The sequence below is a fragment of the Chelon labrosus genome (genome assembly GCF_963514085.1).
Source record: "Chelon labrosus genome assembly, chromosome: 18".
In the NCBI taxonomy this organism is placed as follows: Eukaryota; Metazoa; Chordata; class Actinopteri; order Mugiliformes; family Mugilidae; genus Chelon; species Chelon labrosus.
The window spans coordinates 21,641,440-21,665,771 of NC_140351.1; the positions used below are offsets into that span (position 1 = coordinate 21,641,440).

General features: G+C 41.6%; 2 protein-coding genes across 5 annotated transcripts; one reads left to right on the plus strand and one right to left on the minus strand.

Annotated features, from left to right (window-relative positions):
• Positions 1-11,327: 11,327 nt before the first annotated feature.
• ythdf3 (YTH N6-methyladenosine RNA binding protein F3) lies at positions 11,328-18,587 on the minus strand. Of its 3 annotated transcripts, none has more exons than XM_084565773.1 (5): positions 18,570-18,587; positions 18,214-18,471; positions 17,405-17,484; positions 15,516-17,231; positions 11,328-12,482 (listed from the first exon to the last, which is right to left on the minus strand). In XM_084565773.1, exons 3-5 carry the CDS (start codon positions 17,468-17,470, stop codon positions 12,459-12,461), a joined length of 1,806 nt encoding a protein of 601 aa, XP_084421899.1. In that variant the 5' UTR covers positions 17,471-17,484; positions 18,214-18,471; positions 18,570-18,587; the 3' UTR covers positions 11,328-12,458. The 3 variants fall into 3 exon arrangements, with proteins under 3 accessions (XP_084421899.1, XP_084421897.1, XP_084421898.1); XM_084565771.1 differs by lacking the exon at positions 18,570-18,587 and adding an exon at positions 17,785-17,809 and having other exon boundaries at positions 18,214-18,368; XM_084565772.1 differs by lacking the exon at positions 18,570-18,587 and having other exon boundaries at positions 18,214-18,489.
• A 983-nt stretch (positions 18,588-19,570) lies between these two features.
• On the plus strand, positions 19,571-24,279 carry abhd10b (abhydrolase domain containing 10, depalmitoylase b). 2 transcript variants are annotated; one of them, XM_084566020.1, is made up of 5 exons: positions 19,571-19,699; positions 20,146-20,332; positions 21,831-21,942; positions 23,265-23,402; positions 23,512-24,279. In XM_084566020.1, exons 1-5 carry the CDS (start codon positions 19,606-19,608, stop codon positions 23,851-23,853), a joined length of 873 nt encoding a protein of 290 aa, XP_084422146.1. In that variant the 5' UTR covers positions 19,571-19,605; the 3' UTR covers positions 23,854-24,279. The 2 variants fall into 2 exon arrangements, with proteins under 2 accessions (XP_084422146.1, XP_084422145.1); XM_084566019.1 differs by having other exon boundaries at positions 19,578-19,699; positions 20,143-20,332.
• Positions 24,280-24,332: the final 53 nt, after the last annotated feature.

Here is a 24,332-nt window from a genome sequence, read left to right on the forward strand (position 1 = left end):
ATGTGCGGTGAATCGGAGATATATGTAACAGTGCACTCCGTGACACAGGAAGAAATGTAACCACAGAGGGAGGGTGGCAGTAAGGGGGAGGCACGGCAAGGGGGAGGTAGGGTGGGGGGAGGGGAGTAGTGGGATCGATAGTACTGCTAGAAAGACCTGTCCTTTTTTCTTTTCTTTTTTTTCTTTTTCTTTTGACTTGGCACTGTAAATTAGACATTCACTGTGCCAACATTTTCTCAGCAGTAAAGTGTGTGAATTACAGTGTACATGCAAGCTATAATGCACCCTTTTGTGCATTGTGCTGTGGCTGCTGGGACGCGTGTGAAATAATCTGTGTATGTTTATTCTCCACCAACACACCCAGCGGGGGCCTGTGAATATAGTCAGCATGTGTGACTGTAAGTTTGCAATGCCACAGATGGAGAGCCACTAATTTACTCATTATGGAGATTTAATATGAGAGAATACTGCAGGAACGATCTGATGTAACCAACACACAGCGCTGTCATTCACTTTCAGTTTGTCTCTCAATTCGAGCTTGATTCATTTTCACACTGACCCGCTCTCTACTCCATCCTAAATGTCATTTTGTTATTTCCATTTATTCATTTGTTGTGGGCAGATTCGTTATTATTATTTTTTTAATGCTCAGGCATGACATGATCAGTGCAGCAGCAGCAAATGGAGCCCATTCACATGACGGTTAGTCCCCTATTGGCTCCCTGGTGAGCAAAGCTCTTTCACAGCTCTGAGAAGTTAACGCCGCTTCAGGCCTTTTATGGCATGATGAGAGAGCAGTTTGGTTTCATATGAATAAATAGTTATTTACTTATTCGAGTCTAATGTTCAATCCTGTTATCATACTACAGCCGATTATATTCTAAAATAATACTTACTACTACATTTGAAACTGTGCACATCTATCAAAAAGAGTAAAAGCAATCTTGTAATGGCTAGTTGGTGGAATATCTAGTAATATATTACATATGGTAATATAATACATTTACTGGATAAATGTGAGTCTTACGTATCACCCTATTTAGGCTTTGAATCAGCATTGTTTCTCCTCAGAGATTAGAGAGATGCTAGAAAATGGAACCAACCATCTTTGAGTTTTTATGTTATAACGATGAGGCCCTCTACTGGCAACAAGAGCCCCTGCACAGGCACCATGTTGAAACAGAATCCAGCCCAGGTCTCCTCTGCAAGTCTTTTCATTGTTTGTCCTTTGGGATTTTATCTACCTGGGTATCCCTGTTTACAACGAGTCCCAAATAGCATGATCTGCGGAGCGAAGACATTGTCTCATTCTGAAGACACCGTCGCTGCGGTGACCCTACCCTGCCGGATGAACGCAGAGGAAACACTGAGCTACACCCGGGAGACTCCTGCAATTATCTACATCAGTCTAAATATATCTGCTCCGAAATAAAACGTCCTATTGTGTTAAAATTACAGTGACCCCGTTAGGAAATTAATAGCAGCACAAAATAAGGAGGATTCTGATTAACCTTTGGCTTTGGTTAACCACCGAGCTACAAGCTACTCCTAGCTATTACGCTGACAGACTGCATGCGCTAACTCATTTTCATGCACGCTTCTTTTTATTCCTCGCACAAACCGTATCTCTCTCATCTCCCTGCAGAGAAAACTGTGAGCACCTTTGATCTGGTCCTGCTCGCGGTCTATATCTCTCCTGAAGCAGAAAACCATTACATACACTTTGTGTCCAGATACACTTGTCATGCAATGGAGAGCTCAGATCCCAGGCAATCAAAGGTGTGGGTGATGCCTCCAGAACCTGCATTAATATGCATGAGAGCAGGAGCTGCCCTATGATGTAATTGCGGTAGCGGCGAAGGTCAGTGGCTTTGCCCAGCTTGTGCACAATATCAAAGCCCAGATGAACACACTGCACTTAGGTCTCTACATGGTAATCTCCATGCATTTTGAAGACAGAGGATGACTCTGCTGATAGGGGTGTGTGAATAGATGAAAATCTGCTTTTTAATTGTGTTATCGCCACACTTTTTCCTGCTCTCAGGGGTCTGACTCTCATATTACAATGTTGCACACTCATGTCCTCTCCTTGGACACGCATCACAGTGGGCCTTTCATCCGAGGAGCAAAAGCTGTTTACTAGCCTCCCACCCACCCATGTGGTCCTATTCTCAAGGCTCGGCTGGTTTTGAATATAATGGATCTTCCTTCTATTCATTTTCCAGCACTAGCCCTGATTTGGCCCCAAGGATTTTTCTGTATATCAAAGCAAAACATCCAAATGTTTAATGAGAATCACTGAAGAAAACAATCTTGAATATAGATTCTTTCCTACATTGTAAAATATATAATATGCCTTGTAAGTGAAATCCAACATGTTTGCCTTTGTTGTGAGTGACTCATCCTGAGCTGCTTGATGTAGTCTCAGTTATTCTCTCTGCATTGTTCCCCGGTTGTTTTGAGTCTTGTGAATCCCTCACTGCTGCATCTGATTGATAGAACCAGGACAGAGAACAGCTCCTATCGCATGGCTACGGCTGCTATTAGACCCAGTTCTGTCACCGCACATGACTTTACTTTAAAGCACAGCATTACATATTACAGTATTTAACATGGAATCAAACTCGTCTGTGAGGTATTTAGAGAGTTTGCAGTCAGTCTTCGTCAAAATGCCAGTTGAATTGTCAGTCACAAACTCTCATAGGACAAAATTTTGACTTGATGACCATTTAAAATAATTCCATGACGCTCAACTAACAAAAAGTTTGATGTAAACTTTTTTTTTTTACAGCTTTTCCTTGCAATAAGTTTGGATGCAAAAAAAGTTTAAAGTGATGCTATCACATCTGTGAGGCTGTATGTAGGCTAATGTTAGCATGCCAACATGCTCATAGTAACAATTTCAGCATCCTGTTGTACAGCAGATTATTATATTACTTGCTAAATAACACCAAGAGCAACTGAGTGTCACCAGATTTGCGATAGTTTAGTGTTGTTTTGGCCATAAATGATATATTGGGTAATATAGAATCACTAGTGGCACAAGGAGAAAGGTTCACTGACGTCGTTTGGACACAACATCTAGGCACCATCAGTATCAACACAAAATCCAATGACAATCATCATCATTTGAAATTAAATTGTAGCCTGGTAGAAAAAAATGTCTGAGAATAGCCAGTCATTCATGGTCCTCACTCTCCGAGGAGAGCGTAGATTAGGTCCAACAGCAATTCGTTTGTCACCCATTGCTTTGTAGCAGAAAGGTGCTCAATAGTGGACGTTTCAGGCTCTGGTTGCCTAGGTAACCCTCTTGTATATTTCCCATCCCAGTGTTCTCAAGTGAAACAATTATTGCTGGTGTATGGACGGAGCTAGCTCTTCTTATTACCACTGCGGTCTACTCAAGAAGAAGATACAGTCAGAGACACCGCCCTTCACCCGGCGCTCCAAGCCTGTTATTAGCGTGGTGAATTTGGTATATCATGGACATATCGTGTGCCCATGTAATAAACATTTGGACAACTCTATGTTTGCGTCCTATGTCAGACGACTGTATCGGTCACTCCCATTGGTCGTTGCCTTAACCGCGTCACCTCAAAGTTGAAATTAGTTCAACTTGACCCACTTTGTGTCACCAAAGATTTTCCGCTTGTTGTTGCTGCAACTGGATTTCATGAATATAGCGTGGCCTCTTATTGCTACATCACTGCTAGTCTCTTTATGTATACGTCCTTATAGGCTGCTAGTGTGGCCAAAAATGACTTAACAACTAATCTTAAACGTTCCAGCCAGCTTTAAGATGAGAAGTTTCTGAGAACGAGTATGTGGGAAACCCCCCTGGATAGTGGAACACTTCCTGTACAGTACAAACTAAGAAGATTTCCAAGAGCCCCTGTCAGAGCTAATAACCACAGTGGACTCTGAAAGAGCTCCCCCAGGGCTGTTTGACCATGCAAGCAATGGGAGGGGGTGATATTCAGAGGGGAGGGGGTTGGGAGGAGTTGAGCTGATGCTTCTCTGACTGTCTCAACTCATTTAGGTCTTCGGGGCTATCCATTTCTTTTATGTAGAAATGAGGTGCATCCTAACACTGCTGTGTGTGTGGAGGTTACTGGAATGGGTGAGCTGCACAGGTGGACACTAGGGCCATAAGATAAAAATACAAACATACACGCAAGCAAATATTCAGAGGTTTGTCTTGGGGGGGGCTGAGGGCCTTCTGGGTATGCCCCAGTGCTGACATCAGCAGAGGCAGAGCAAGCCCCACAGAGAACGATGAACCACGAAGGGTGGGCGAGAGGAAGGAGGGGCGAGCGGCGCAGGAGATGGAGGGGGAGGGGACAGGGATGAGGGTACAACACTTGTAATCGGATCATTGGCTACAGTGGGCTGAGTCGATGTGATCAATAGAAACTGCACATGAAGCATAGAGCCTTTAATGGCCCTTAATCTCCATCAGGCCTGAACAGGAGGCTGGGAGAAGAAGTCACAGCTTGCATCACGTTACACACTCACACTCATTTCTTTCACAATGTCAAGCACTTAGATTCCCTCTCGCACGCATACATATATATATGTATACAGCTGAGCATACGTAGAGTCCCGACTGGAGCTCCCCAGACTCCAGGCCTCAGCAGTCAGCTTGTCATATTTCATTCCTTGGCACCTTTTCATTTCATTTCAAATGCATTACATTTCAGACCTTTCCACTCTGCGCTACCCCCTGTGATGTGAAGCCCTGGTCTGAACACACCGTCCCAGCGCAGGACATATTCCAACCTTTGAATTCAATAAGTAGCCTGCCCACAGCTTGTGTGTCTCCACTCATCATCTGCCCACCACAGGAGAGGAATCTAGTTATGAAGTGTAGATGCGGGACCAAACCTTTGGATTCCAGTGCTTTCCCTCATTCCTTCAGTTCATATATTTCACTCATCTGCTCCATAGATTCATATTTATGAAGCCTGGTGCCGGTATAGCCAAGTGTCCTAACACAGCAGTGAAGCATAGTAAACATACAGAGCGGTATAAAAAAAACGCAGACCACCGTCTTCGCTCTCTTTACCCTCGTGTTCTTTTGTTTCTCTCATTCTTTCATGCTGCTCTCACTTGTTCATAAATTAAAGAGCAGATTGACAATAACATGAAACCCCGGGGCAGGAGCAGGACTGTTCATGACCCACTGTAAAATGAATGACGATGGGCAGATATGCTCAGATGAGCTCAGATAAGAGACCTTTGGAATCTGGGTAAAGTATTCTTCCTTTTATTCGCCTTGTTCAGAGCTTTTTCTGGATTTAGTATTTTTAGTAGCATGCACTTATTCTCCGGTCAAATATAAAGCACTATTATTTAGTATATTTTAAGAACTATAAGGATATTTTCTGCAGCTAGAAACACATGTACTACTCTTTAGCCTACATACTACAGATACACAAGGACAGCCTTTTTTTTTTTCTTTTTTTTTTAACCCAAGGAGTTGCATTATCTGATTTGATGGTTTTGATTGTTGCCAGGAAACATTTGAACAGATTAATGGCCTTGGGTTATTCCCTGCTGCTCTGAAAGCAGCCTATATGCATTACATAAACATTTCATTTGTCCAGTGAACACAAAGTTGTGAAGAGTGCTCTTACCGATTGCTGACTAACATGCACTGCATTATTTAGTGTACTGTCTGGAGAGCTTCATAAATCAGCTGAATATAGGGTACCTGGGAGCCTTGAGAGCTGAGGTAAACATTCTTAACCATGATCACATGTTGTGCCTGTTTTACCCATGTTTGCTATCGTCAAATTCAAATACAGTCATCCAAGTTTAATTAAAGTGCCGTAAAATGTGCGTATCTCAAGAGTATGACCCCAATCTTTTTACCATTAGTAAAGGCACATACTTACACTCTGACATTGATACTAGAGTGAATCTGTATTATCACCCAGCCAGGTAAGGTTTCACACCAGAAATTTCTAAGTTCTTCTGCGACTCTGAAAGATCTCATAGTGATTTGGCTCTGTGAATATATGCACGTGCACACTTTGCGTTTCATTGCAGCAGTGCATTAACACGGCTAATCTGCGTCGCTAATGCATGTATATCTGTTTACATAGGAAGCCTGTCCATCTGTTCTTTCATATCAAAACCTAACTTTATCTTTTGTAGCTGGTAGCAATACTATTTCTGTACAATGTAATTAAATAAGAGGTATATAAAATGCTTTACTGCGTTATAAAATAGTTTCGATCATAATATAAAGTTTAATCAACACATAGATAAAGAACGAATTCATTTAAGGACATAATTACGATTAACGTTAAATCCACATTCACACTTTAAGTTGCACATTATTTTTAAACTGATACATATGATGTATCAGCAGTGTATCACTTGTAATATATACATCTTGTGGGGTTTTTTTCTTGGACAACAGTCAGCTTTTACCTTAACTATGCCTTGACAGTCACCTTAATTCATTGTTAGCTGAAGAGAAGAATTACTTACACTAATGAATCAAATATGTTCTGAACGTTGACGTATTTTGAGAAAAATATCTCATCTGTGAAATATTATTTCCTTCGACATTTCTTTCATCAGAACACTGAAAAGTAGCACGAAATGCTGGTATAGCCTCCATCAGTCTCTGTTTGATCTGAAGACATTACTTTTTAAACAGAAATCTATTAGAGGTGCTCACTACTAAAAGGTCAGCAATTCACAGTTTCTGCCGCTTTCATTTTGATCATTCTTTTCCAAATTGGTCGCTTTTCCGTCTGACAACATCCTGGAAGACTAGAACTGGAGTGCACCTTCAGTGACATGTGGTAACTTTACAGCTCACCGCCCACCTGTTCGCAGTTTTAAAAGGTTGTGTGCTTGTAGGTTTATATTTACTTAGTCTACTTCCTTTTTTCTTATAGATCTACATCCTTGGAAAAAAAAGTATGTAAAGTCCATGTCCATTCTGTTATGAGTCAGAACAGTTTTGGAGGTACAAGGGAGACCTACACAATATTAGGGAGGTGGTCATAATGTTATGCCTGATCAGTATAAATCTTTAGAGATGGTTTCGCTAAATGAATTCAAACTAATTTAAATGACTTAGAGGCTGTATATTAGACTGATTCATATTAGCTCTTGAACATATTAATAATAACCATGCAAACTTATTTTTTAATAATAACTTGATTCTACTAAATTTGTCACTTAAAAAGTTCTTCTTAAAATCTTAAAAGGACATATTGTATATTTTCAGAAACTGCTTTAGATACAAGATGTCTCATACATGTGTAATGCAAGTTTCCAGTTTCCACATCAAACTGAATGTTTCCTACAGAAGATAATTGGATTTGCTAAGCAGGAAAAGTGTTAGTTAAGTTCAAGTAAGTTCCTGTATGAACGTGAAAAAACATGCACGATACAAGGCCACTGGAACCAGCTCAACCAAATGGTGCTGGCAAGACAAATTGTCTTCTGTGAAAAGACCAGAAAGGACATCCTCTAGAGTCAAAACTCATTTTTGGGTGGACTATGATTCCGATAGTATCTAAAAAGGTGCACATAAAAATCTTAATAATTAGGCTATGTAGAAATAGTTATAAGTCTGTTTCCGTTTCCCTGGATGGTGCCTCCCAGTGGGCATCAGACATAGTAGCACCCCACTAAAACACACCTGAACCTTTATTCTTCCCTGCAAGTATAGACACAATTGTAATAAAAAAATCTTCTAAAGCTGATATCAACTAACATCATATCTGTTCAAATAACATGTCATTTCCTCAATAAACATTTGTCCTATTCAACGCCTGAATCACTGAAACAATATTAGCTTGCAATTCACTTATTTCCGTTTCATTGTATGCAGAACAATAAAGTCTTCTCAGCTTAGATCTGCATCATATCACTATGTTGGGCAAAATGCTCGGCCTCTACTTTCAGCTCACAGATAATGGTATAACCATGGCAACAGAGGCACCTTGGGAAAGGGCAGCGAGAACACTTGGACGTCAATGTCAGTCAAAGCCCCACTTTTTCAAATAAACTGCTGATTATTTCACTTAGCTCCAGAGTAACACCTCGAAACGCCGATACAACTTTGACTGCGCTGATGCACTTACCTTTTACCGTCAGCATTGAGACATATGTACACTGCACGGGCTCAGCTCTAGCTTCTCTGATCAACCACATGGCGGTTAACATAGTCATCAATGGGACTAATGTTCTGTGAGGACGTTTTGAGTGGCGTGCCATGGCCCAGAGTGCGAAAACCTTCAAAACATCGAGGAAGTGCCAACCCTGAGACTTGCCCTAACCTTGCCTTGAGCCATGTGTTGATGAGTCTTCAGTGTGACTGAAACTTCAAAGGCATTTGAGCTCTCTAAGCAGAGGATGCTCCTTCTCTCTCATCTCGACAGAATCCATCTCCAGAAGGACATTTTGATGGTTGGAAAAAAAAAAAAGAAAAAGTTTGCTTGGCACTTTCTTGGAACAGCTTTGACTACTGTGGATAGGGGCAAATTAACTGCATGGTGACATTAAACTCATTAACCAGTTACTTTGATTCCTAAATGGCAAGAGCAACATGACAAGCCATTGAAATTAAATGAAAAGGAGTGGGCCTGCAGTGCATACATTTTTTTTCCCTGTTTAATGATTTAAAAAGCTCACAGTGTGTATTACCCATGAAACACAGAGTACATGTTATTTAGCAGCACTTTTCATCAGTTCAATGAGCGAGGTAAAATCAACATCACATCAGAGGTCTCTAATTAAATCAGTGTTTTGCATATTTGGGAATTTGTACATCTCGCCACCATCACACACAACTAGTAATTGTGAGGGCATTGTGAGGCGCATAAATAGCGAGTTTCCAGCTTAGTTTGTCTGTTGTGTTCGCAGACAAATGGAGGCAGGAAGAGTGTGGTCTTTTCAAAAGCCGCCTGCGAAAACCTGATGGATGCACAAATTAACACACAGTGGAGAGAAGTTGCAATCCAAAGCCTCCAATGTTATAATTACAGCTCTTTCTGCCTCCTTGACAAACATAAAGGGGGATTTTTCTCACTCCCCACTTACATCCTCTTTCTCCTTCTCTCCTCCACCTCTCGCTGCACAGCTTGGTGAGCTGGCATTAATTGCTCCAGAAAGCTGTGGAAGCACAACAAGTGCTTCTCAGCCTGGTATAATTGTGTCTGTAGGAGTTTGAGGGCTTGAGAAGAAAGAGGGCTTTGCAGCTTACAGGAAAGGCTTTGTGTGACTGTAGAAGAAGGAGATGAGGACATTTGGAATAACCTGATATGTTGGCGCACTCTAGTGGACAGACAGTGGAAGAGACCTTATTTATTTCTGGATGACTTAAATGTGTGACATTATGATTCATAAAGCAGGTTTACACAAACATTGTCATGAATCTGACCTCACAGAAGGCACATGCAATTAAAATGTGTGACGTTTATTCCGTGCTCTTGTCCTTCAGCATCTGATATTAAAGTAAGGTCATATATTTTATTGTCTGTTAATGAGGTAAACATGCACTCACCACCTTAGGTCTGCAGCTTGATGTACATAACAACCTGAGGACGTGTCCCCTTATGTCTTCCTAAGCTCCACTTTCAGTCCTGACTATGTCTTTAAAACATGCAGTTTTGTATTTATTTCTTCTCTTACAGGTTCAACATCTATAAGAATTACCTGTAATAAAGGAACTAACCCTCTCCAAGCAAAAGCATGATGAAGTGGAACAGCCAAATTCAGTTTCGGTGGCCTTTCCGCGCAGACCAAACCTTAGATCTGGGCAAAACTAGTTCTGACAAGTCATATTTTCAATTCTTTCTACTCTCTGACATTTAATACAGCAAACAGGAAATACTCCGTCACATGTACTGCACTTCACATGATGAACCTATTCTGCGTGTAAAATATGTGTAATTGTATTGAAGTCTTAGAAGTCTCTGTGCCACTCAGAAAATAAATCTCCTTCCTAAATTACATGAGCTACTGTTTATTCACTCTAGCTAACAGCTTGAACTTATTTGAAGAGGTGAACTCCAACAGAAATAACTTTAATAACTATATCTCCTAATCTGTGTTTTTACTGCAGCCATCAGTCCTCTCCTTTCAGTCTTTAAACATCGCTGATGCTGCAACAAAGCACATCAAGGGTAAGTATGATTAAGCTGTCCTGTTGTTATTTCTGTCTATTAAAATTACTTTCAGTAAATGTGGAACTAATGGCAGATCAATCTGGGATGTGGGACCGCTGCTTTTATTTAGACTTGGTCTAATAAATATAGACTAACCTAGGTTAATAGCTGAATGCCACTTACTACTAATACTGTATTTAATATACACTTATTCGCCATTAAAATTCAAATGTGTACTTTTCATTAAACTCCATTTATTTAATAACTCTAATAGTACTTACTTAAGTACTTAGTAAGACGGTTAGAAGCTATTTACTAAGATAAGACAATTGATCCCTGGTTAATGTTAATGCATCAATGCACATTAACGTCAGTGCATGTATGTTTGTATGTATTTTGGCAGTACTGCTACTTTAGCTGAAGCAAAAACTCTTCCAGGACAGGATGCTAGCTCGTGTGCAGTATCATTAATGTCAGATTAACATCACTCTTACTTGAACACACTATTTATTGCACTAAGCCATCCCTGCATAATGACGGCAAGGTGTTCTCTACTGACAACAACGCATTAGTTTATTTCTAATAGTGCAGCATGAGTCTAACTTAATGTTGGAGTTGAAACTGAGATTCATGAGACCAGACATGTAATTCTTGTTACTCACAGTCCTGTGTTCAGGTTTCTGAGGTACCAAGGATGTAAAAATACTCCATTGCAAGTTTAAGTCCTAGAGTCACATTAGATTTCAGTTCAAGTATAACTTCAGAAAGTAAATATACTCGTGCAGACTTTACCCTGTGAGTGAGATAATACAAAATTAATGAGCATCACTTAACTGTTGTAGCTGGTCTAGGTGAAGCCATCTTTAACTGCTTCAGTTAGATTCAGTATTTCAGTCCAAGTCACAAAATGATTAAAGGTGGAACAACAAAACTCATTTCAGTTACAAATATGCATTTATTGTTGTATTTTTCTTGTGTGATTTCTTTATCTAACAGGTTCCTGTTTTTTATGTATATTATAAATAACACAGGTACAACACAGTAGTAAATGTGATTTGTTACTTTCCACCACCTGCTTTCTTGCCATGCATTTAAGTGTGTTCGTTCCGATGCAGGCTGTTTATTTCATTATAACGTCAGATTCAACCACTTGACACTATTATGTGGACATGAATTCTAAATGGACTTTCTACTTGTTTTGTTTTTTAAAAAAAGGCACATAAGCAATTTGAAAATGGAGGATCTGCTTCTGAATGTCTTTAATCCTAGAAGTAACAGATACAAGTTTAAACGTATGAGGCAAAAAGAAAAGACGAATGCAACGTTTTCGCTAAACATGAGTAATTTTTATTTAGCTAGTGAGTTACCTAGAGGAGAAAACTGTCACATCCTTGCAGTTGATGTCTTGCCTTTTTGGGGGAATCTCAGTCAAGTTGAGTGGGTGCGGTCATGTTGGAGGTTCTCCCAAAAGTGCTAAGAGTTGTTGAGGACAGACAGTCTGATTGAGCCTGAGGTACGACACATCGACGTCAGAGCAAAGACAGTCACCCACGAGGCCAGCAGAGGCCACCACTATGGTTCTATAGTACAGAGCAGCAGGTTTCTCCTCAGACAAATGCACTTCAGAATGACAGAATCACAAGAGAGAAAACAAAAAAAAGAGGTGCATTAGCCGACGCTTGCCGGCCTGATGCGTAATCATAATCTTTTGATACACAGAAACAGATGCAGAAAGGAAGGGAACAGGTAGAGGGCAGGATATGTCCTGTGATTGGCATGATTGTGGCCGTTTCCCAATTATTTCATCCCACTTGTCAATCATCCACAGCCGCTGTCCGTCTGAGCTGGACCACGTGGCCGAATACAGATTCAAGTACAAGATTAATTTATACATGTCATCTTTAATTCTCTTCGGGGGCTGATGATGATCCCAAACGTGAGGCATTTAAAAAACTACAAATAAGCTCAGTGAAATCTCCTGACTACTCAGGTTAGTCAGTTAGTTGCTCACAAACGAAATCAAAAGAAGAACAGAGTTAGAGAGTTAAGGATAGAGGCTGTTTAGAAGGACTGAAAGTGCTTTAAAGACAGTTTCTCAATGTGGGTTACGCTCTTTTTCTCGTGAGACGGGAACACGGGGTTTGATGCACCAGTCAACGGATACGGATGAGTCCATCTATTGTCGTCTTCAAGTGTTCAGATACATTGTCGTCTTCAGCGGAAAGACAGTGAGGGCCTTTCCTCCTTGTGGTTAGGCAAAAATTTTTATTTAAGGTCCTACATCATTAGTGTTGCAGTTCTAGCAGAGAGCTTGCTTGAAGGTTACTGTTTATTTCTACTGCGCTCCTAGCAAGAGAGAGAGAGAGAAAAAAAGAGATAATCAGTGGATGGAACCAGAGGAGAGAGAAACAACCGTTAACAGCAGTGGAAAGTTCAACATCTGATGGTTTTTAATCACGGTTTAAATGTGCATTAAAGCTAAATCCATTCTTTTGTGTATAGTAAAGTTGAAGGCTACAGCTCATCTGGGTCCACTGACAAAAGGTGAAATCCTTAAAAACACTTGAGTCCTAAAGTTTTATTGAGAGACTCCTGATTACATCTGAGTGTTGATAAAAACCATTCACAAAGGCAATCAATACTGATTGCAGTCCTTAGAAAGGAAAGAAAAGCTTAACTGATGAATCACTGTACATGTTAGGAAACCTCATCACTGCTTCTGTACACATTCCTAAGGTAAATATTCAACTACAGCTCAAATTTGATTTATAAATTAAAATGAGTTAACTAAGCATTGATAGTACATCTACAGCCAAGGAGATTTTGTTCTGTTTTCATCAAAACATTTCTTTAATCTGTGCTTTTCATCAAGGAAATTGTGTCTCATAAGGTTTCGGAGAGAATTATCAATATTAAGCAAATGAAACTGCAGCGTCAAGGCTTTTCTATCGGTGCAATCAAACTGAAAACAACCGAAATAGCATGCTCCTCCTGTCATGTGTCATTTCATCTTGCGTGCAAATTTATAAATAATTTTTCTGCAGTTTGGCGTTCCAGGTTTGGAAACCAGTACTTTCTATTCTCCACGGAAAGTACTGGTTTCAAAATCTGTAGCAGCAGAATGCCAAAAACTATGTTTCTGTGCTTTCTTCAATATTTTATTTCAATATCAGCATGGCCTGAAGACATAAACACTCCTGCAAAGATAAAAATGATAGTTAATTATTCACAGAAAAGTTAGGCAAACAGTGTTCATGAACCTTTCCTCTCCAGATAGGCCTCATTTGTAATTCTGATTTAAAATACACTGGCCTGGAAACTAATGAATCCCTCAAGTAAGGGCGCCCAGAGCTTTTTGTTTTGTTTTGCGTTTGAGTAAGTGAAACGGCAAGCGAGACAGTAACGGAGAGAAAATGAATTTAGAAGACCAGAGGTATGCACTAACCAAATATTCAGCCATGTTTACACTGGCATGAGACTGCCGCCACTGTATCCAGCTTCTAGTTATACGTCTCATTTAAGTCACGGATAAACCAAGACAGTCATACCCTACAAAACATGTGATGCCTCAGATATCAAACTTTCAGCGGCGTGTCTTGGATTTCAAAATAAGGAGAAACGCTGTGAGTTGGAAGTTTAAGAAGCAACGTTAAAATTCAAGACGAGCAAAAGCATGGAGGGCAAAATAACCCAGGGATCTTCATGAACTGATGTCTGTCTTCAAGCCGATTCTTTTGCCCGTTTTTTAACTGGAACAGGGTCCTCTTTGAGGGTGTCCATGTTAGCACCGTGGGAAAACCACTGAGACTCGGGCCCCCACTGTAACTCTATCCCCAGAAGGGCTGTGGCTTTCAGGACAGAAACCTCCCAAAACCTTTACATGACATTACACCTGTGCAATGACTGTGTCAATGTCAATTTAAATGATTAATTTAAATATCAACTGACAGTGTTGTTTAATACTGGAAAAAAATATAAAGTGGTTAAAGAAAGCTAATAAACCCTCCTACTGCTGTAGCCATCGGAGAAGCTTGGCATTTATCCTAACTTGGCATGTTAAGAGACAGAAGACGCTACTTTCCATGTGTTAATTGCCAAATTAGTCATGCCAATAAAATCCTGTAATAACATTTAGATTCAAAGTTATCTTCTAAAACACTTCGCTAAGGTGTTATTGTGCTGGTAGCTGCGCTGGTTTGACACCTCTCCAAGTTCGGGAAGGACGAGCCGAACAATAGACAACAATTAACCTTGTCAGGCGAAGGAGGATGAGGCCTCAGCCGGGCCAATCCTGTCATGTAGGAGGTCATGGCTACAAAAGCAGCACAGTGCAACGCCTGCACGACGGAGGATGAAACTGGCTGTCTACTGACAGGTTGTTTTCAAAAGCCTGAAAACATTGACTTGAAATATTTATGAGAAAGTAACCCAGTGCATATTAACAAGGTCAGCAGAGAGGAGTCAGTGCAGCGTCAATGGAGCACCAGCAGTGAGGGAGTGGGAGAAAAGGTGGGAGCGGGTCATGGGGGGTTTTTAGACTCCATTAGATTAGCATACTGGTGAATCAAAAGAATGGGTGAAGCAGAATGCTATCTGTAATAACATGTTCGCTCTTTGGGGGTTGTTTTTCCACAGCAGCAACATCCCACTGAGTTTTTACTACTCACACTAACATTTGTGGCACACCACTGCTATTACCACTGCAGCATATTTCAGTTTCCCCTCTGAGGGATTTACGCTGTGTGTGTTTTACAGAACTATTCACACAGATAAATCTAATCATGCATTTTATCACGTAGATTGCTGGGAAACATTTTAAAAATCAACGCTTTACAAAATCTATGGCAAACTGTGCCAACTGTGCCGAGGCAGCCAGTTTGCAGGCCGAGGGCTTATGTTGTTAAAGACTAATAAAGCATGAGGAGCCTGTGGAGAGCAGAGAGGCCTGGTGTTCAAAGGGAGATCAGAGCCTACATCTGCCTTTGTCTGAAAGCGGGAATGCCAGGAATGTGGACTATTTCAGGAAACCTCTATGCATCTAACTCCGGTTGGGTATATCATCGCAGCCTCGACAGCATAAGATGGCCGATGAGGAGTCAGGGTTTCCTGATCCTGCTTATGACTAATAGTGGCATGTCAATCTGCTGACAGGCCTCTGGGAACTTCCATTTACGGCAGACTGTCCATTCAGCCGCTCGATGCTACAACCTCGCAGGTGGAACATGATCAGCTGATTACAGTCCAACAACCGCCTGCGGCAGTGACTCAGTGAAAGTTAGCCTCCTTCTGAATTAAAGGGTAACTGAACTGAACTGGCTCATGCATACAAACAAGCTATTTACAGAAGACAGGGCTCTTATATATGTGTATTTATCTCACCTTCCTCAGAGCCTCCTCCTCTTCCTGACGTTTCTCATAATGTGCAAAGTCATCAAAGATTGAGGTGGTATGCTTGTAAGTGGCGATAATTTTAAGCACTTGTTTGGCCTTCTCCAGAGGCACTTCCTGAGTGTCCCTGGAGTTGGTCACTGGCTTGTTGTCATTGTTCTCCAGCCGGATGTGACGCAGCTGGTTGTTGGGCACGTCTTTGATGAAAACCCACTTCACCTCAAACTTGCCCTTCCACTTGTCCTGAGACCAGACGCCTGCATAGGCATTGTAGTCCACGGGTGAGCGCATCTCGGCCACGCCGCAGAAGTGCCCGCTGCCATTGACGCTGAACAATAGGTACAGGGGCCCCTTGTTGCCCATTGAGCGATAGGCGCCATCCAGGCGCTTGTTGCCATGTTCTGTACTGCACCAGATAGAGTACTTGATTGAGCGGTGGATGTCATCTTCTGAATAGCTCTTGATTATGAAAACACGTCCATTTTTCAAGTTCCAGTCAAAGTCTTTGGGGTTGTAGTTGTTGAGGGCACGGAGTTTCTCTAGCACTGGGTGCACTTCTCCGGAGCAAGGGGAGGCACTCAGTGGGATTCCGCCACCCAAACCAAAGCCCTCACCCCGGTTCCTGGGAGCCACCCAACGATTGGGGGGTGGGCCAGGCTGCTGGGGTTGTTGCTGATGAAGGGGTTGTGGGGGACCAGGTTGGGAAGTGAGGTGCAGGTGCGGAGGGCCAGGGGGCAGAGGCTGGGGATGTTGGGGGGACTGGAGCGACTGAAGCTGGAAGGGCTGGTGTTGGTGTTGGTGTTGGTGTTGGTGTTGGTGTTGATGTTGATGTTGATGTTGGTGTTGGTGTTGGTGTTGGTGCTGGGGCTGGTGTTGAGGGGGCAAAGGGTTCTGCAGTAAGGGCTGGGGCTGAGCAAGGAGAGGCTGCTGCACCAGAGGCTGGTGTGGCATCATAGTCTGAGCTAATGGGGGCTTGTTCAGAGAGCCCTTATCGTCCCAAGTACCAATGTTCATATTGTGCTTTATGGGAGGTGGGGGAATGGCACCTCCCCCCATCCCCATGTTGGCTTTGGGTTTGACCTTGGGCTGTGGCTTGGCCGGCTTCTTGGCGATGGCTGCCCAGGAGGCAGGTTTAGGTGCGGACGAACTGACAGACGGAGGGAGGTTATTGGCTGCCATACTGCTCATACCTGCTGTTCCTCCTAAGGGAGAGCCCACTGTTTTGGTGACAGCTGCCACCATGTCTGTACCCAGTTTCAGCCCTGCCATACCCTGCTCAATGCTGTTCAGCACCGGGACTTTACTGAGCTGGGTGTCGCTTCCAAAGCCTGCCTGCCCGTCTGTGATGGCCCGGCCGAGCGAGCTGGGGGCGTACCCATAGCTGTTACTGTAGACTGAGGTCTGCGTGGACTGACCCTGAGAGACACTGGTACCCCAGGTGGAAAAGTCTGCATTTCCAGGAAAGAAGTTGAAGCCATGCTGGCCGAGGAAGGGAGGGGTGTTTCCCAGGGCACCTGGCTGGCTGAAAACACCATCAGGGATGAAGTGCGGCTCGCCATTGCTCATTTGTCCATAGGTAGTTAGGTAGGGCATAGGCGGGTCTCCTGCTGTGGACCACGCAGCCTCTCCCAGGGAGTAAGGGAACCCAATGGATGGAGCATAGTAGCTGGGCATGTAGGGGTCAGACATTGGTGGATAGCTGTTACTCTGTGTGACACAGAAACACAGTCATGTTATGTACTATACAGAATGCCAGGCAGAACAGTTAGAAAACAACAAACAGTTACTAATAAAGTTACAAGCTAAACAATGGCTGCAACTACTATGTGGCACATTGTGCATCGAGGCAGATCATATTATAATATATTGGAGGATATTACCTGATTTGTCTGGCCGCTTAGGTAAGGCTCAAAATCATCATCATTCACTCCATCCTTCTGATGCATTGATCCGTTTTGCACTGAGGTTAGAAAAAGAGGACATTAAATAATCATATTCACTGCATGTTATTCCAACAATATTTAACCGTCAATATGTAAACTGATTACCATTTGGTCACAGTGGCTGAAGTCAACAATGCTACCAGAAATGAGCTAATGTTGAGGCTACAGTTTCAAAGCAGGATCAGTGACTCCCTTGATAGCATGTTAGCTAACTATATATATATATATATATATATATATATATATATATAAACAGCCTGCAATGCCTCATCTCACAACTGAAGCACGATTTACAAATTTACAGTTAAAAACCTTACCTTTATTTCCTTGTCCTTTAGGTCTCTGAAATAATGGGCAGGAAAGGGAGACGAGAATATTATCAGATCACGACAAGAAACAAGAAGCACACTGACAGAGCAGGCTGTATCCTACACAGATAAATGTACCAGTCGACTGTAGTAACCTCAGGCTGGAGCCATCAGCCCGGATGTTAACATTTACAGGTTGCTTCGTGTTATTGACCGGATGTCAAATGCTCTGACATCCAGTAAACGGTGCCGCATTGGCAACCGGCTACAGCTACAGTTGCCTGGCAGTGCAGTCGGCCTACATTAACCGCTAATAGCGATCATATATCACAAGACTTTGCAGCCTGTTAGATCTGACACAGCAAACCGGATCAAACTGTTGTCGGCAAAGTTTCATTTCGCCGCACAGCTCGTTTGTTCAGCTCCGAACACACAAACCTGATCGACTGTGGTCGCAGACATCCTCCAGGAACCGAAACTGATCGCTGTTTGTGAGATTGTCCACGGCTTCCCCTTGCCTCTGCCTCTCTCTCTCTCTCTCTCTCTCTCTTTCTCTCTCTTCACTTCGGTGCTTCCCTGGCTCGTCTCTCTGGTCGTCCAACCACTCCGTTAACGTTACAAGGCGGCGTTTTCCTCCCGTGGTCAGACCTGACGACGATCGGCCTCTTCTGGATGTTACAAACGGCGACTTTGTGTCTGCGGAGAAGGCGTCACTTCATGTGCACGATCCGGCCCCAGATGGTGTTTATCAGTCAATGTGAAACTGGCTAGTGTCTAACTGGAATATCCCTTACCATATTCCACAATGGCGGATAGGCTTTTTTACTCCCGCTTCCGTTCCGTTCTGCTGCTCCGTGACCTTCCGCCTGTGACGCTCTGAGTCATGTTACGAACCGACACTTCACATGACAGCCACTAACACACACAGCAAGCTCCCTGCTGCTTTCATCATATTAAAGGGTTATCCGAGCCTCTTTACTGGCCCGACGCCTCCTCGAACTGCAAAAAAATATCAGCCTCTTATTGACTGGGGTGCTGCTCCTAGCTTAGCCACTGCCCCACACAATAAACATGGATGGAGATAACATAAAAATAATAAATAATAATACACACAATCAATGAATTCATGTAAAATTAATATTAACAATATAATAATAATAATAATCAAAATATTTGCTAAAGTTTAGAGTTACATTTTCTTCTGTATATTCCACTAGACTTCATATTATTCTACATGCTACATATTTATTCAAAATGTATTATAAAACATCACGCTTTGATAAAGTAACATAGCATAATTATTACAAAAATTGTGCTTCTCCTCAAGAGTGAATCCAGTCCTTACATTAATGCATACTACTAATAATTCCAAAATAAAACTGAACTACAGTAAAGGGCTTTCTGCAATTTTGAAAGACTTTTTGTTGCAACATACTTTTTTAAAATCTTGTTTTAATACATATACAAAAACAATATATTTTGAAATAATACATATTGTATCGTGACTGAGCAAGCAACCAGCAAATGGCAGAACGCTGTAACTTCTACATGTTATGCAATTACTTAGATTAAATGTAGTTCTTAGAGTCCTTACTTTTCCATTTTCTGCTTCTTCATACATCCTTTGCTGTATCTGTCTAAAAACTGAAATGCTTCATTTATACATGAATAATATTTAGGTAATGATATAACATTGAGTGGTGGTCTTTTTCTTTCAAAACAGTATGCCCTGGAATGTAAATGGACTACAACTGTTTTCTTCCCCGAGAACCAGTTAACGGGAGTTACTCCGCTACTCTCGCGATACTTCCTCAGAGGTCTGGGAGCAGTATGGCAGCCGTCGCGCTGAGGTCCTGTCGCAGAGGACTTTCGCAAATACTAAGTAATGGAGGGCCCGCAGCTTTATCTTCAAAGCGGTTGGAAGGTTTGTTAATGTGTTTGTTTTTGTTATAACAAATCTCTCTGCGTGTGAGCTTCATTTAAGGTATTTAAAGGCCCAGGAGGGGGTGTGGCTCACTCAGATTGTGTCGTCCTAAATATTTAGGGCATGTAAACCGTGCAGTGTTTAAGCTGGTGACTGTTTTTGCGCCACATACGTTTATCATTGTAGTATTTTAAAACGCTTAAACGTTAGCTAGCCTCACTTTAGTTATGTAAATGTTTCTTGGCATGTCTGAACGGTATGAGAACAGCACGCCTCCATTGTTACCCATGTGTTCAAGCTGTTTTATGAATTGCGTCAGGAGCATTATCTTGTAAAAAGGGGTGTGACAATGTATCCAACAAAGTAGTTTTACTAGTTTAGCTATTCTACTGTGCACTGAGTCATTTATGTAACACTCCCGACAATAATAATAGTGTCTTCAGCAGGTCATAGGAGACACAAATCTACAGTTCAATATGCTTCACGACCAGACCTCCCAAAGCTGGCCTACAGAAGAGTGAAAGGGAAGAGCCCAGGAGTGGTCTTCCTCCCGGGGTATGGCTCAAACATGAACGGGCAGAAAGCCGAGGCTCTGGAAGAGTTCTGTAGGTCACTAGGGCACTCATACCTCAGGTGAGTCAAGCAATCACAGCACCTCAAAGAGGAAATACTGGATAGATCAGATCAGAAAGACGCATCCACCCCTGACACAACCAGAATTAAAACCTAAAACCTTACATCTGCAAACCTGAGATCAATAAACCAATAAGTAAACTTGTGCTTTTAAGTATTTATTTATTTTTTTAAAATATTTTTTTGAGGCACAGGATTAATAGAAGCAAAAGGCCCTACACGTGTGGGTTAGCTACTGAAAAGGTGTTGTCACCATATGATGAGGAGTGGATAATGTGTGTGAGCAACAGTGTCATGAAGTCCACCATAAACACCAGATTAAATGGTTTGTATTAAATATACTGCCTGTTTCTGTTCCAAATAGAGCTATGGCCCAAGATAACAGAGTGCTTACACAATACATTGTAGTGGATTTGCTCATGGACAGTAGATTTTAGTAAGTAATGATACTGATGTTTTTTGTTGAGGTGGATTCTTGTATGTAAAGAGACCTAAAAGACCTAGTATCAAAATTCAACAGCCAATAAATATCCCTTTCCGAAAGAAGTGCCTTCTAACGTATGAACTAATAGTTCATTTCAGCATCTTAAAAATATCCGAAACCTTAAGAAGGCCTTATCCAGACCTTGTAGTATCATGTTCCATTAGTGAGCTCCTCACAAGTGGGCTCCTTAAAGTAAAGGTGTGAACATGATGTATTTGAAATGCATTCAAACCACATTTCGATGGTGATCTGGGGCTCATGTTCCTTTAGTAGTATGAACACACAGTGTGTCTAGGCCACATTGACTGACTGCCTACATATCTAACGTTCTCTTGCACAGAGCTTTGCCTCATTAATTCTGGGAGAAGCCCACAGCCGCTATTATGATTGATTGCAAGAAAATGCAAAAGCAACATAAGTGACATCTGTTCATTAGTAATGAGAGCATTTAAAAATATTCTGTCCTTGTAGATGTTAACTAACAGAATAATACATCAGTAATACATCGAAACAAGAATTTACAAATACAATTATTGAGTGTGTGTAGTGTGTGATTCCATATTAAAAGAAATAAAAACAGCATCAATCATCTACTTTGCATACTTCAACATGTAAGCATGTTGAAGTATGCAAAGTAGCCGTATGAAGTATTACATATTTCATATTCATACATATTTCCTCCATATTGACCAGTGTCCTTATTCACCTTTATTAAGATTAAGGTGAGATTTTTCGGGCACCGGTGCAAACAGCGCAGCAGTAAGCTTACCAGGCATATGGAAGCTTCCAGAGTTTTAAATTACAACCTGAGTTTTGTGCAGTTCTCTGAAATAACTAACATCAGGGACAGAGAACTATAAATAAATAAATAATCTGGGTGTTTTCAGAGAGAGAGCAAGACTTTACAACGGATTATGTTCCGAATTTGTTTTCTATAAAATGTTAAGTCTTAATTTCTGATGTGCTTAGATACAAGCAGCTACTTATGGATGTTGGCTTTTCTGCTATTCCCAGATTTGACTACACAGGACACGGGGCCTCAGAGGGGGTGCTAGCAGAAGGAACTATTGGTACTTGGAAAAAAGATGTCCTTTTCGTGTTGGATGAGTTAGCAGAGGGTCCACAGGTAAACATTTCTCAAGGTCCTAACCCTTTGCAAGTTACTGGTGGTTACAAATAAGTTAAGTCTGTTTAGTTGGGATGTCTATGAGTTACCCGCATCAAGCAACTGAACCTCTGAATGTTTCATCACTCATCCAAGTAGCTTCTCCAATATGAAATGGCTTGGGGTGTTTTTTTTTTTTCTTTCCTCAAACTGTTTCACCCCAATTCACAACTTGAGTCTGAGGTTTCTGGCCATAAATAAAGAATCACCAATTATTCAAAATAAATTAAAAAAAAATAAAAAATAGCACTTGAGCATCCTCTAATTACAGGTGAGTGTCTGGTTGTTAACAGACTCTAGTCATATGAGGTTCAGGTGGGTACCACCCATAGACATTCCTGAAACCATATCTCCACACCAGTCATTTAGAACTGAAGTAGCCATTTAGATGAGTGGAGAAACATCTTCAAGATGACTCAACAAATCCAGTTGCCCTTTCTTTTAGCTTTGTTTTCAAAATTAGTAGGAATAGAAATTAATATTGTTTTCAAATCTCAGACTATTAAATTACTGTCACATGTGTAATTTTTGTAAGAGATTATTTTTAATCTCGTAACATTTTAAGACATGAAAATACTCTTCTGAGAAGAATAATTCAACCTAAATATTTAAAAAAAACATTCTTTCATTCAACAGTCCAGATTAATATTCAAAAATTGTTTCATGCCTTAATTGCTCGACACAAGATGTCTACTTCATCACTGAAAGATATTCCTCAGTGTCTCAGTGTGCACATCCCAGTTGTATAAAATATATACTGGAGCTGCTGAAACCCCGGTGGTTACACCCAAATGTTAAACTCAGATTGAAGGTGAGCGCAGAGAAAATTTGCCCCTTCAGCAGATGGATCTGAAAATGACCTTGTAGTGTCAAAGTCTACACATATATTATTCTGTAGAGTGATTAGCTGCAGAGCAACAATAAAAAAAGAGAGACTTTAAGAAATTGGATTTTGGATTATACTTGTTTAGATTTGTCAGTCTTAGCTTTCTATAAACAGAGATCGAGAAATATAAACACTGCAATGTGTTTAAATTGTAATATCCTACCCAGTAAACAACCAAGAAGAGTACATAAGAGAAGAATGAATAATAGAAGAAGAGAAACTCCTTTAAACTAAATTTACTAGTTATTCCACCTTTTTTCCAGAAGGGGGCACTGTGACTCCAGTTATGCCGCAATTATACGCTTGGGTCTGCTGCTTTAATCAAACGTATGGAACTGAATTTATTATCCATTCATTTGATTAACATTTTGTCTGTGGCGGCTCTCCGTACTTGTAGATAATGGTGGGTTCCAGTATAGGTGGATGGCTCATGCTGCTGGCAGCCATCGCAAGACCAGAGAAGACTGCTGCACTGGTGGGCATCGCCACTGCTGCTGATCACATCGTCACATCGTTCAACTCTCTGCCACTGGAGGTTGGTGCTTGTAATATTATCAAACGTCTCACATGTTTTTTGTATTCCATTTGTAACTTTGCAGATGTTTTATTTTCTAAGTGAAATCTCCCCATGTTTAAATCTATAGACACGCAAGGAGTTTGAGGAAAAGGGCGAGTGGACAGTGCCCACCAAGCACTCGGAGGAGGGTTTTTACAAGTTTAGCATGAACTTTCTGCGTGAGGCAGAAAATCACTGTGTTCTCCATAGTCCCCTTCCCATCACCTGCCCTGTACGGCTCATTCACGGGCTCAAAGATGAGGACGTCCCCTGGCACATCTCCATGCAGGTTGCAGACCGCGTCCTCAGCCCCGACGTGGATGTCATCCTCCGGAGACACGGCCACCACCGCATGTCTGATAAGGACGACATCAAGCTCATGGTCTACACTATTGATGATCTCATAGACAAGTTGACCACTATGGTCTGAGTATGCAGTGGTGGAGCGAGCTTGAGCGGTTGAATAAAGAGAGTGACTGTTAATTGGGAAGTCCGCCCTCAAGGAAATTACCAAACAACGGCATGTTTCTCTGCCAAATATGACCTTTTATCAATCTCTGTTCTTCCCTGTACATCATCTTTCATGTTCACATGCCGTTACAGTGTAAACTATATTAAGAGGGAGCTCTCCCGCTGTGCTCTCCCTTATGTCTTCAGGTCGCATTTGTATGTGTTACAGGTTGCTGTATTGAGTGAAATGTTGGTCAGCCGTTATTAGGTTCTGCCATTGCTGCTGTCCCTGCTGTTGTTCTTAAGGTTTGGCTGTTTCCCCTCATCCTTTACATAGACCCACAGTTTTCCTGTGCCTTTTTGATCACTTTTCACCCATTTTGGCCAATAAAACCTCTGCACAATAGAGTGCAGGTGTGAAGTCTGTGAAAGTGCACACACTAATACTGACATTCTGAG